This window comes from Triturus cristatus, chromosome 5_1 (assembly GCF_964204655.1).
Source record: "Triturus cristatus chromosome 5_1, aTriCri1.1, whole genome shotgun sequence".
Lineage (NCBI taxonomy): Eukaryota > Metazoa > Chordata > Amphibia > Caudata > Salamandridae > Triturus > Triturus cristatus.
The window spans coordinates 415967782-415981931 of record NC_140587.1 but is presented as its reverse complement, the minus strand read 5'-3'; the positions used below and the strand labels follow the sequence as shown (position 1 = coordinate 415981931).

General features: G+C 43.3%; 1 protein-coding gene across 4 annotated transcripts in view; it reads right to left on the bottom strand.

Annotated features, from left to right (window-relative positions):
• Nucleotides 1-14150, bottom strand: part of RNF19A (ring finger protein 19A, RBR E3 ubiquitin protein ligase) — a 498540-nt gene that overhangs the window by 84004 nt on the left and 400386 nt on the right. For all 4 annotated transcript variants that reach the window (XM_085605173.1, XM_085605174.1, XM_085605172.1 and 1 more), the window contains one exon: nucleotides 6375-6588. In XM_085605173.1, coding sequence (XP_085461299.1) covers nucleotides 6375-6588 — 214 coding nt within the window. The remainder of the gene's footprint in view (nucleotides 1-6374; nucleotides 6589-14150) is intronic.

The following is a 14150-nucleotide window of genomic DNA, read 5'->3' as shown; positions in this document are numbered from 1 at the left end:
AAGAAATTGCTTGCATCCCCGGCAGGTACATCCACAGCCTGTCTCTGTCTCCAGATTCCATTCTTCTGATGTCATCCCTTCATGACATTCTAACCTCCCAACATTCTTTAGTCAACACTACAGTATACTAGTCTCCATGTTGTGTGAGGGGCCATCCCCTAGGAAGTCAAGGCTCCTGTCCGGAGCCTAGAGCACCAGCCTTTTGCATGCCTGCCAAGACCAGGGGAACTTGTGAGAAGAACAAAAGCACCTGCAGGGAGCAAGGCCTGGCGGGATCATGCAGAGAGGATACCAGTGAGTGGAGTGTGAAATACCTGGCCCGGACTGCTGCAGGACCGCGGGTTACCTGCCCAATCTTGCAGATATTGGTAACCCTGTGCAACCAGGAATAGGGCCACCGTGGAGTGCAGGCTATCGCTTGTTTAGGCACCCCCTATGTTGCCTGGAAAGGGGCCGCTGTGAAGACAAGGTTGTTACACATGTGCAGGTCGAGGTCGGGTACCCTCCGAGACCAGGAGAGGGGCCAGCGTGAGTCAGGGCTGTCGCCCTGGTTCTTCGTGTTGCGGAAGCCATGAAGAACACTTTGCCAGGTGAAGACACTTGATACCGATATGGGCTGTCCGAAGACTGAGAAGGCCGATGAATCATTGAGGAAATACCAAGAGAGGTCAAGGCCCTCAGCATCGGGACACCAGAGCCTGCAAAGGGGTACCCCTGTCCTCCTGGGACTTCTAGCTGCCATCAGATCAGGTAAGCCTGTTCCATGCAATTGGTCTCCTGGGGACTTGCACGAACGCAGCACCTAAAAACTGCTAGCATTGGCTCTTAAGGCGAGACAGACTTAGTTGTGTGGGAATTAGCCTTTCAAACACCACAAATGTATTTGAAGATTTATCTCTTCTTGGTCCCTTTTTTGCCTTGATTTTTGCATACCTTTTATATCAGCCTGAGATTGGGGTCCTGTGTCATCTGAAAGATCTCAGGCCACCAGTCCTTGAAACCAAGTTGTTCCTCTTTCACCCCATCCCTGTTCCTAGTGAAAACATGCCATTGGCATTGAACATTTTGTTCTACAAATAAATAAAATGGCAGTGGTACCAGATAATTCAACTACAGCTCCAGTCATCAAGGCAGTCCCATGGCTGTCAGGATCCGAGAAGGAACAACTGTCTCTGAGCACTTTGACCTTAACTGGGAAAAGGAGCAAATATTTCAACTGAAGTTCCCCCTCAACTTTCAATTTATTTCATCAAAACTCCTTTGTCTTTGAACTGCAGAGCGTAACCCCAAAACAGGACCACTTTGTGTTGGGCCCATATGCCTGGTCACATCTACAAGCACATTCCTTTCTCAGTAGTTCAAATACCTGCTAAAAATGGTCTTTGGAACCACACCTCTCTATTGAGAAGACCCTGAAATACCCCTAGATTTAGCAGACCAGCAGAAATGCAATGAAGAAAGTGAAGAGCTGGGAAAAACCCTTAAATGCAATTATGTTGTCTCAAGCCTCAGTAGTAGGGGGGCAAGCATCAGCAGTCAAAGCTCAGCGGCATCAGCTATCAATTGTTTGAGTTTCCTGCACTAAGCTGAGCACAAAGCACTATTCAGCTGGAGACAGTGAAGTTCAAAGGGTGCAGTGCCTCAAAATGTACATTCTGAGCATGCCATTTCTAAATTTCATGGGTCCAGTTTCAGATGCAACTTTTGGATCACCAACGGCAAAGATCGCCACCCATCCGCTTCAGTGCTCCTACGAAACACCGAACAGCTTGCACCAAGCGCAGGTCACCCTACATGAAGCTAGCTGAAGAGTCCTGTTGCCAGCACACACAGTGCCACTAGCTGCAGTACTAGTGCAAGATCTTCCGTACTGACCTGCCGTGAGATCCCCCACGTCTCCTGCTCGATCTCTCCAGTAACTCATACAACACAGCAGCAGCCCACTGGCACACTGCCGCTAGCATGGCCACGAGGGACTGAAGAAGCAGTTCCTCACAGACCCTCTACTGAAGTACAACAGCGCAGAGGTCTAGGAACGGGTCAGTCGTCCAGACGAGAAGGGCTTCCAAGCAGCACTGAACTACTATATCAAGCTCTTGGGAAATAACTCGTATTCCTGATACTATCAGGACCACTTGCCTTTTCATGAGATTAGGATCCCAAACGGGCATAAACTGCTGGAGCTGATTAATTTGGAATAAAAGCCAGACGGAGTGGGAGGGTGCTAAAGCATATTACATGTAATTCGCCATACTGTAAGCCACACCTGGTTTAATAAAACACTTAATTGAGACTGAAGGAAAATGGGAGCACACTGTCTACTACCCATTTTCTCTTCAAGGAGATCAGTTGATTTGTTTTATGAAGACCTGGCAGGTGAGTCACTTATTGAGAGATTTCTTCAGAGACCGATGGTAAATAATGTAGACTTAGCTTGCAAGAGCCCTAGATTTAATTTCTTGCGGTTTGTACAGCAAATGCATTGTAGTGTTGCATTGTAGTTGTACTGTGCTGATAAGCCCCTAAGAAGGCACTAAAGCACATTAGTAGATGGCTAGCATGCAACACCATTGTGGAGTGCTTGGTTGTAAGAGTGAAGGAATAGCACTGTGGCCTAAGTGGAAAGAATGCTGGTATCGCGTGTGAGAGACCAGTGTGGTGTTCTTATCTAGGTTGCTGCGCCTGGGCAAGTGATAGGATGAGGAGGCACGAGAGATAGATCATGTACTTTACATTATTTTATTGTTGATTCTGCCTGATTATATTTTATATTATGTCTGACCACACAGGTCTTTGTAGACACTCATAAATGAGAGTCCACTGTGTTCCTTAGATACAGGCAGTCATGGTAAAAAAACATTGAAGAACATTAATAAATAGGAGTGTCATCCCAGGTAGAGGCGGGACAAGCAGTCAATTAAATCTTCTTTTAAATACGACATGGATGGCAAACTTGTTACACACTGGGTGCCTCTGGTTACAGTAAGCCCAATTACATTCATGCAGTGATCCACATCCCCACTACATCTGTCTGATAGGGACTTGTGGATGCACAATATTTTTTGTGGTACTGTCTGTCTGCACCATGAAGCACCCAAGGACCTGAACTGCTAAAGGGTAGAGCTCTATACTAAATGCCTGTGGTTCCACTTGAAGCTATTGAACGCTGTGTCTTCTAATGCATGGGTATGAAATGCTTGATGATGATGCATATGGCTGGGTCCAAACTAAGGTGGTATAGTGGCCAAAAAACGATGGATTAGGATGCGGCTCGAGCAATTGCCTGTGGCTGAGATTAATTCAAGCAATCCACCCATCATCTTGTTGTTTTTGCATTTGCTGTCCTAAGTGCACCAGCTATTCCCAGCCGTGGGTCCCAGGCTCACTGTGCCACTGCAACCCAGCTGTACGTGGCTGAAGAGCCCTAATGGTGCAAAACCAGTCCAAAGATGCTTGTGTTCCAGTTCAGGGAGAACTTGGCCTGATAGTTCGGGCTGCACTGTAAATTACTTCATGTTTCACTATACTAATTTTCAACACTAATCCTTTTATGGGTTCCGGAGTAGGGTGGTACTCGCCAAAAAAGCGCTTCAACACCCCTTCAGGGTTAACAAGCGCTATATGAATGCAAACCTTTCTCCCCCTTCTATCCCTCCGCTATCCTTCTCACTCCAAATAACTGACTAATATCCACCACTCAAATTACTTTCATATTTCAACATAGTAATTCACCACTAATCCTTTATGGGTTTCCGGAGTAGCCTGATACTGCCCCCTCCCCCCCCCAAAAAAGGCGCTTCAACACCCCATCAATGGTAACAAGCGCTATATAAATACAAACCTTTTTTCCTCTTCTATCTTTCCGAATCCAAATAACTAACTAACCTATCCACCACTTTAATTACTTTCATATTTCACTATACTAATTCAACACTAATTCTTTATGGGTCACGGGGTACCGTGCTACTCGCCGAAAAAACGCTTTGACGCCTCGTCAGGGGTAGTAAGCGCTATATAAATGCAATTACAATACAATACAATAACCATGAGGAGCAATGTCAAGACTGATTTGCATATGGCCGAGTCCAAACTGAAGTGTCATGGTGGGCAAAAAATGATAGATTGGGATGCGGGAGAAGCAAATGCCAGTGGCTGAGATTAATTCAAGCATTCCATCCATCACCCTGTTGTTTTTGCGTTTGCTCTACTGATGAAATGACTAGGTTTTAGAGAAAGTCTGTCCTACATGACCTTTTTTCCAGAGGTTACAGTGTCTCTGCCTTAAGATGACCTCAAGGTTAAGGCACTCCTATTGATAACGTTACAGTACTTACACGACTAGGGAGTGTAGAAGTATTAGAAGATTCCTTGTATTCAAATAAGGTGGAGTGACACTCTTTCTCAACTGCAACTGGTACAATCTTATTAATCTGTTTGTGATGAAGTGATGGCTCAACGCAGAATGAGAGAGAGAGAGAGATGTGCCTTAATTTTAAGTGCCTCAACGGCAAAGCTGGAGTCAATCACAAATTCTCAAGCAGAGAAAAGGGACTAGACTTATAGATAATTGGAAAGTTATTCAACATCACCGATATATATCTAGAAGTTAAATGGCAGAGGGAACAACAGCAACGGTGCAGTTTTCTAAGAGTATTCCCAAGGAGTAACACAGAGTGCAAGGCTGAGAAATAATCTCTCTGGGGCATTTTTGTTTTGATGGGATTCTGAGGTAGCTTATTTCTTTCTCTTTCCCCAAAGGCTCAGCTTAGTGTTCAGGCAGCTTTCCTCTTAGTCTTATATTTCAAATGGTATCACTTAAAATGTTTGAAGGCAAAAACAAGCAGAAATGGTCACTCGTCATTTTGACTATCTTTTGAAAACAAATCAGTATCTAGGATGCAGACTGAACGCCAAACAAATAACTGAAAACACAGGTAATCGACTTGTGGTTTTAGAAGCAGAGAATAGGACAACAGCTACACTACGCATCCACGTAATTTCAATCGGATTTAAGTAAAGAGATATTAAAAATGTTTTCAGTTTGCGCACATGAATTCAAATGTTAATTCGAGTATATTAACTAAACCAATAGATGTAAGGTCAACAGATAAAGGGATAATCGCAAATTCACACATCTTTAGGGGCAGACAAATATTGGTAAACCCTATAGCCTATAAATAAACCAAACAAAAATAATGAAAACCTTTCACAAGTAATGATCAACTCATAGAATTTTGCAATATGAATGACAACAAACCTCAGTCTGACTACTGTCCCTGCTAAACAATCTCTCATTGGTAGATAAAAAAAACCGTATCCACAATGTTTTTTGTCTCACCATTCAACCAGAACTTCTGGCGATGGTATTTCTGTATGCGTGGGACTCCGCTTCCATTATCTTGTTTCACTGTAGGCTTTATTAAGAAGCATTACAGATCAATCTAATTATTGAGCTTTTAGGGAAACTGTATTCACTGTGACATTTGGGAACACATCCTCTACATAATTTAGGATGTGTACTATAATCGAAAATCTAATTTGCCTTTTCTCTTGTTGCCCTCCCTCCTGCGTCATTGCCTGCCCCAGTCCCTCCCGCACTTTCACCTGCCCCAGTTCCTCCTGCACTGTCGCCTGCCCCAGCGCTGCCGCCTGTCCCAGTCCCTCCCGCGCTGTCGCCTGCCCTAGTCCCTCCCTTGCTGTCGCCTGCCACAGTCCCCAACGCGGTCACCTGCCTCCTCTCCTGTCCTGTCCACGCTGTTACCTGCTGCCTATATACATATATACACAAAATTAAAAGTACACAAATACTCAACAGATCAGCCCAGTATTGGCTCCTTACAGCACTCCGAATACTTTGAACACTTTCTTCAACAAACTGTTCAACGAGTGCAGTACTTACATTAGTAACCATATAAATTTGTTTAAATAACCTCAAAACACTATAAACAGATTCTGCTGAAATGTGCATAACAATGTTTACTAAAGATATTAACAAGAATAATAAACTAAGTAATTTGAATACATGGTTGATGAAATAAAAATGCTAATTTGTAATTACTCCATACTAAATGAGGCAGAGATCTAAAAAGAACATAAAAAGAAGTACTGAGTGATCTTAACTCAAGGTTATAATTTGACCCAAGAACCTAATATTTAGGAATATTGTAGAGTTCATACATATTAAAGAAGAACCCAGTTTGGAGAATATTTTGTTTACCAGAATCTCCCTACAATGTTTTTGTGGGGTAGAAGAGGAGAAGCCATTCAAAAATATTTACTTTGAAGAAATAGGTTTAAGCAAAACATCAATGCCTTATTGGGAAAAGACTAGGGACACTGGCTGAAACACTTTGGAAAATGATTTCACACATTACCTGTTAAAACAGCTGACCATGGCACTTCCTGACAGACTTCCTGTGATACTGGCTCCAGCTAGTGCCATTGTACTGGCAGTTTCACTTAAGTTGTCTCGAATTGCACCTATTCTATCCATATGACTCCCGCTAGCGCTCAGGCTGCCAGTCAGTCCACCAACACTTCCTTCCCCTATACTCGGGTTATTACGTGCTTCTGCTACTGATGTAGTGTCTACAATGAAATAAAAAGAAAGGATAAAACATTGATGTACCTGTACCAGAAATACGGAGCTTAGCTATTAGTCTGACTTAATAAAAGTCGCAAAATCTTGAAAAGTTTACAGTGGGCAAATCTTCAAAGTAAAAATCGTTAATTTTCTAACCATGTGTATGTAGACAGCTCACTTCAGAACGGTACATTTCATTAAGTATGAAAAACATAACCCTTGCTAAACTAAAGGTTTGGTTACTTAAATACTTAGAACGTACACATCCAACAGAAAGATATCACCTACCACAAACTAATGCAATTTTTTCAAAAAACCTATTCTAACCACATGGTTTGTGTATACAAAGAAAGCTGGTTTGTGTTTGAAGCTCTAACAAACAGAAGTTGTCAAATAACAGGCATTAAATAATGTGGTGGAATAACCCAGTTGTGAACGACAAATGTCATCACTGACTAGTCAATATAGGCATATGTACGATACAAAACATATATCATGCTGCTTAGTATAGTATTAAGTGCTATACATACTAGAGAGTATTTCGTGAACAAACAACCTTTCAATGACTTGGTCATTCAGTCGGCATTTATTGTGTGAGCCTTAAATATTAGAAATAGATCATTAAACGAGAGCCCTATCACAAGTTGCATTTTGCCTGAATCAAGGATTAAAAAACATAAGAACGAAAAAGAATAGTAACGGATAATAATACCATGCAAGTATTTAATGATTACTTCAAGGAAATTAGTACTCTCCTCATGCGGAAATTCATTTTGCTGACTCAAGCAACCTTCTGATACTCCATGAGATCCTCAAAAATTAAGATACACTAAACTGACTCACTCCGGGATTCTGACAACTGATAGACAATATTTAAGAATGTGTTACTTTATTTACTTCTACAGTAGTGTCTGGAACCTGACAATCATTATAAGTTGACATTATTTGCAGACTTGTGCCGTTTGGAATTTAGATTCAACTAGCCTCCAAAAGTTTAAAAATAACCTGTGTGTTCAGCAGGAGGCCATTTTGACAGGAAACCCACATTTGTTTCTGGCTGGACACAATCTTCAGTTTATTTTGTGAGCAGCACATTTTTCCACTGCTGCTTCTTTAATGTTAGGTTGCGTACAATTTAAGTAAATTTAAATTTTCAGATTAATAAACTACTGTGCATAATCCTGTGGTCAAAATTCTTGTAAAGCTTAGCTAAGCTGCTTGAGCGGTCCTCATTACTTAAGAGAACTTGTCACTTCCAAGCGGTACTTATGTTTTGTAATCATGTTTTGTATTTTTGTCTAAAAAGGAGTCGTGATGTACTATTTTAATTTTCTGACTACATTTAGGTGTGCGGGGATGACTAAAAAAAGAGACAATTGTGCACTGAATATCTTGAGTTACTGTAATTACAATACTATTTATTTATTGGAGTGGGTAGTTTTCATGTTTTAAGGTATACCTTTAATTTACGTCATTTGTGCATAAACTCCTTATGGGTCAGTGCGCTTTTCTTCATGGATTTCATTTAGAGACCTCCACGTGGTAAACAGTTTTTTCACTGGCCATACCCAGGGGTATAAAGTAAGGAATATGCTACTTACCAGCATGCATCTGTTCTTGGCATGTAGAACTGCAGAATTATATACATGTGCATAGATCGCCATATGGTGTTGGGCTCGGATGTTTGCACTTTGTTGTTGTATTGGAAGAAGTTCTTTGTAGTCACGAGATAGGTGACTCCTACTTAGGACGATAGTGCGCATGGGAATCGACTCCATCCTCAGATTGTTTTTCACCATAAAGGGTGATGATGGAGTTTGTGAGAAACAGAAAGAGATGTCCATGTGTGATGTATCTAAGTAAGATAGCACTGAAACAGACAAAGGTACCCGGGGAGGCAAGTGGGCGTATATAATTCTGCAGCTCTACATGCCAAGAACAGATGCATACTGGTAAGAAGCATTTTCTGTTTGAGGCATATGTGCTGCAGAATATATACTTGTACATAGACTGTACAGCAGTACTCTCCCTAGCGGTGGCCATCTGCATCTGTTGCAGTGGTTTGAAAAAGTGTCTTTAGTACAACCTGGCCCACACTAGCCTGTTTTGCCTGCACATCTACACAATAGTGTTTTGCGAAAGTGTGCAGTGTAGACCATGTTGCTGCTTTACAAATGTCATTTATGGGAATGTGCCCTAACAATGCCATAGAAGCCCCTAGTTTGCGTGTGGAATGTGCTCTATGGGGAATGGATAATGAACGCTTTGCTTTGTGGTAGCATATCTGGATGCATTTAATGAACCACCTGGCAATTCCAGCTTTTGATATAGGATTGCCTTTATGTGGTGGTGAGAAAGCTACAAAAAGTTGTTTACTTTTCCTGAAGTTTTTGTTCTTTCAATGTAATAAAAGGATAGCTCTTTTGACATCAAGTGTATGAAGAGCCCATTCTTCTACTGAGTCTGGTTGAGGAAAGAAGACTAGCAGTTCAACAGACTGGTTAAGGTAAAAAGCAGAAACGACTTTTGGTAAGAATTTAGGGTTTGTCCTAAGAACCACTTTGTTGTGATGTATTTGTAAAAATGGTTCTTGTATGATTAATGCCTGGAGTACACTAACTCTCCTGAGAGATGCGACTGCCACAAGGAAAGCTACTTTCCATGTGAGAAATTGTAGCTCACATTTATGTAAAGGTTCAAATGGGGGACCCATGAGACTGGTAAGGACAATGTTTAGATTCCACACTGGAGAGGGTGGAGCTCGGGGAGGAATTATTCTTTTAAGGCCTTCCATGAATGCTTTAATGGCCGGTACCCTAAACAATGACAAGTGTTGTCTGTTTTGTAGGTACGCAGCTATGGCAGCAAGATGTAATCGTATAGATGTAAATGCCAGATTACATTTTTGTAGATGCAGGAGGTAACAAATAATGTTTTGAATTGAAGCATCTAGTGGATTGATTGTGTTGTTATTGCAGTAGATCATAAATCATTTCCATTTAGCTGAATAGCATGCCCTCGTGGTAGGACGTCTAGCCTCTTAAATGACGTTCATACTGTCTGGCGGGAGATTGAGGTTACCAAACTCTAAGACTTCAGGAGCCAGATTGCTAGGTTCAGCTGAGCTGGATCTGGATGTCTTATCTCTCCATGATTTTGCGTGAGAAGCTTTAGGGAAATGTGCAACTTTTGATGTGGAACTATTGAGAGTTCCAGCATGGTTGTGAACAGTGGTTGCCAGGCCCATGTTGGAGCAACTTGGAAAATTGTGAGAGACTGTTGTTTGAGCTTGCGTACCAATAATGGAATGAGCGGCAGCGGCGGAAAAGCTTTTGCAAATCTGCCTGACCAGTTCATCCATATCGCATTGCCTTTGGACAATGGGTGTGGCTACCTGGAGGCGAAGCTTGGGCATTTTGTGTTTTGATGTGTGGCGAACAGATCTATGTCTAGGTGGCCCCACATTTGCAAAAATGAATAAAGAACTTGGGGATGAAGTTCCCATTCGTGGATCTGTTGCTTCTGACGACTAAGCGGATCCGCAATCTGATTGTGCTCCCCTCGAAGATGTTCCGCTAGAAGCTATATTTTTTGAGGAATGGCCCATCTCCATATGCTTTGCGCTAGGCGTGAAAGCTGCAGAGTGTGTGTCCCCCTGTTTTTGTATATAGTACATTGCTGTCATATTGTCCGTACGGATGAGGACAGCTTTGTGTATGAGATGTATTTGGAATGATTTTAATACCAGTAATTCAAGGTGATTGATGTGGAGCAGTTTCTGTTGATGGGTCCACATACCCTGAATGGTATGGTTTAAGAGATGAGCTCCCCAGCCGGTGAGCGATGCGTCCGCTGTTAGCACTATTTGTGGAACTGGGTCTAGGAACGGCCGCCCTTTGGAAAGGGTTTGTGTGTTCCACCACTGCAGAGAGCGATGTGTGCAGCTGTCTACCAACACCAGATCTGTAAGCTGACCTTGAGCCTGCTTCCACTGATGTGCTAAACATTCCTGTAATGGACGCATTTGGAGTCTTGCGTAAGGAACGATTAAGATGCAAGAGGCCATCATCCCTATTAGTTGCATAAACACTCGAGCTGGTAGTGAGTGTTGAGGTTGAAATTTTGTTATGAGAGCTTGCATGCTGGCTATCCTGGCTGGATTGGGGTATGCAAGGGCTTTTGAAGTATCTATTGTGGCGCCTAGATACTGTTGGGTGTGGGATGGTTGAAGATGTGACTTGGTGAAATTTAGTGTGAATCCTAAGTCGTGCAGCAGCTGAATTATTTTGTGTGAGTAATACACACAATCACTGCGTGACTTGGCTTTTATGGTAAGGAAACACATGAATGTGTTGTCTTTGCAAGTGAGCTGCACTACTGCGAGACATTTTGTGAAGTCTCTGGGTGCTGTAGTCACTCCGAATGGGAGCACTTTGAACTGGTAGTGCTCACAATCCACTACAAACTGTAGATCTTTCCTGTGAGCAGGGTCAATAGGAATGTGAAAGTAGGCGTCCTTGAGATCTATAGTAGCAAGGAAATCGCCTTGTTGGAGCAATGGGAGAACCTGTTGGAGAGTGACCATGTGAAAATGGTCGGATTGTATGTACAGGTTTAACGTTCTGAGGTCTAATATTGGCCTGAGAGTACCGTTCTTTTTTGGGATGAGGAAGTACAGGGAGTAAACCCCTGTACCTGGAAGGTGTTTGGGAACCAGTTCTATTGCATGCTTTTGCAAGAGAGAGAGAACCTGTTGTTTTAGAAGCGTGAGATGTTCTGTGGACATCGGACGTTGTTTGGGTGGTATGTGTGGACGAGTAGAGAGGAGTTCCAGGCAGTAACCATATTGGATAATTGGTCTCACCCACCTGTCTGTGGTGATTGAATTCCAGACAGGTAGGAACGGTGATAGTCTTCCCCCAACCGGAGTGAAATGTTGTGGGGGGAGTGGAGGGAAGTCACTGTTTTGTGCTAGGGGAGGTGCGGGTGTTATTACTGCAGCCTCTTCCTTTGTTGTTATTACCTCTGTAACTTCCTCTAAAATATCCTCCCGTTAGAGGACGTTTGAGTGGGGCTTTTGTAGGAAGAAGAAGTGTTATCTGTCCCAATGGTTTTGGAGGTGTCCCTATAAAAGGATCGACGAAATGAACCTCTAGTTGTTGGTGCCTGTAAGGCCCCCATGGATTTAGCGGTTTCAGTGTCTTTTTTCATCTTCTCTAAAGATGTGTTTACCGTAGGTCCAAACAAGTGTTCTTGATCAAAAGGCCGATTAAGAATTTAAGACTGCACCTCCTGTTTAAAACCAGATATGCGTAGCCATGCGTGCCTGCGCAGTAAAACCCTTGTGTTAACGGCACGAGATGCTGTGTCCGCTGCATCAAGAGCACATTTGATAGAGGCGTTTGAAATTAGTTTTCCCTCTTGTATGAGGTTGTTAGCTTTAGACCTATAATGTTCTGGAAGATGTTGCATGAGTGTCTCAAGCTCATCATAATGCGCCCTATCATACCTGGCCAGCAAAGCTTGGGCATTGCCAAAGCTCCAGCAGTTTGCCGCCTGTGATGCAATCAGTTTACCAGATGCGTCCAATTTATCAACTCTGGGGTTGAGAATTCTAGCCCTGACAGGGTCTTTAAACACATCAGGGGCATGTTTAATCATACCTTTTAACCTAGGTAAAGTACTTGTTGATTTTTTTTTTAACAATTCTTTTTATTAAACAATGACCGGTGAACAGTACAGTGGAGCCAGGTAGTTGACACTTCGTATAATGCATGAATGGAAGGATATACAGATAGTACATATGAGAGGAACATCAAGGAGAAATAGGGTCATCATGTTCAACATTTCGAGGTGGCGTGCAGATCTCTCCTCTAAAAGTATTCCATGGGTTCCCAATATGTGACCACTTCCTAGGGCACCCCCTTGCCAATTACACTGTCTTTTCTCTAAACATACACCAATCAAGGTTTTTCTCCCAAGCTTCCAATGTGGGTGGATGTGCTGCCCCCCACAATTGAGCGATGTTTAATTTTGCCAACATGAACCCCAGAGTGGCCCACTGGGTCTGTGAAGTGTTTAAATCCGCGGGCTCCCAGATATTCAAGAGGCACCGTCTCACCTCGGGACGGAGGGAGACATGCAATACCTCGTTAATCGTGTCGTGCACTTGGCGCCAAAAATGGTTGATATGTGAGCATTCCCAGATGATGTGCATTAAACGTTCCGGTAAGGCCACATCGCCGTCTGCATTCCCCTGTATCAGACCACCCCATGTGCACTAATCTAGGTCCTGTTATGTAAGTCCTGTGAAGGATCTTAAGCAGAACCAGTCGCAAGCGTGCCGGGATGGCCACCACTTTGGGGGAGGAAACCGCTGCCTGCCAATCCTCATCATCTAGCTCTACCCCATCTTGCAATATCATGAAGGGGTCCGCCATGTGGTTAATTAACTTTTTATATATTAATGATATTGTTTTGTTAGGGAGGTGTCCATCTAAGACTCTGTCCTCCAGAGGGGAAGCCTCCGGGGGATCGGCTCCTCCAGGCAATGAAGACTGAAGTGAGTGTGAGACCTGCGTATAGCGAAAACTTTGTGTCTGCCAAATCATATTCATTTTGAAGCGTGCTGAAGGACTTAATCTCCCCCTTTCCCCAAACATCTTTAATCGCTGAGATCCCAATAAGGTTCCCACCTGTCGAACCCCTTCGTCCTCCACAGGTCGCCCAATTTCTCTGAATCCCAAAGAGGGGTAGCTAATGTTAGTCTGTTTCCAACCAAGAAAATTAGTGGTGTTGTGCCAAATTTGAACCGAATGCTTCGTGGGGCCTGTTAGTTGAAACCGCTTAGGTCGGGAGTACAACGCCCTACCATAAGTGCCGCCCGGAAGGAGCCATCTGTCCATGGCATAACCCGGGTCATCCGCCCGACCATATGTGCCATGATTAATAGCTGCCATATGGGAAGCCCAATAGTATTTCTTAATATCTGGGAGGCTAATTCCTCCATCATACCAGTGTAGCGTTAACTTATTCAAGGCGATTTGAGGCCTGCCGTCCCATAATAGGTCCCTCTGCAGGCTCTCAACCTCCTTAAAATAACGTGCTGGAACTAGATCTAGGGTATTTTGCAGGGCATATAAGAACCGTGGTAATGCCATCATTTTGAACAGAGTAGCTCTGCCCAAGAGTGAAATAGGGAGAGTCTTCCAGCTGGCAATGTCGCCTTTAAGTCTACGAAGAGGGGGAAGGAGATTCTGGGCATAGCGGACCGAGGGGTCCAGTGAGACAAAAATCCCCAAATATTGAAATCCATCCAAGTTAATTTGTATTGGGCAGTACCGGGGAGGGACGGGAGGGTCCCCCCTCAGAACAAACAATAGGGATTTACTCCAATTGATGGAAAGTCCCGAGAATCTACCGAAGACTGTAAGAATGTCCAGCACCACTATAAGCGATCTCTTAGGGGAGGCCAAATAGAGTAAGATGTCATCTGCATACAAGGATATGCGGTCCTCCCATCCGGGGGACCACCGCAAACCTCTTATCATTGGGTCCCAACGAATCC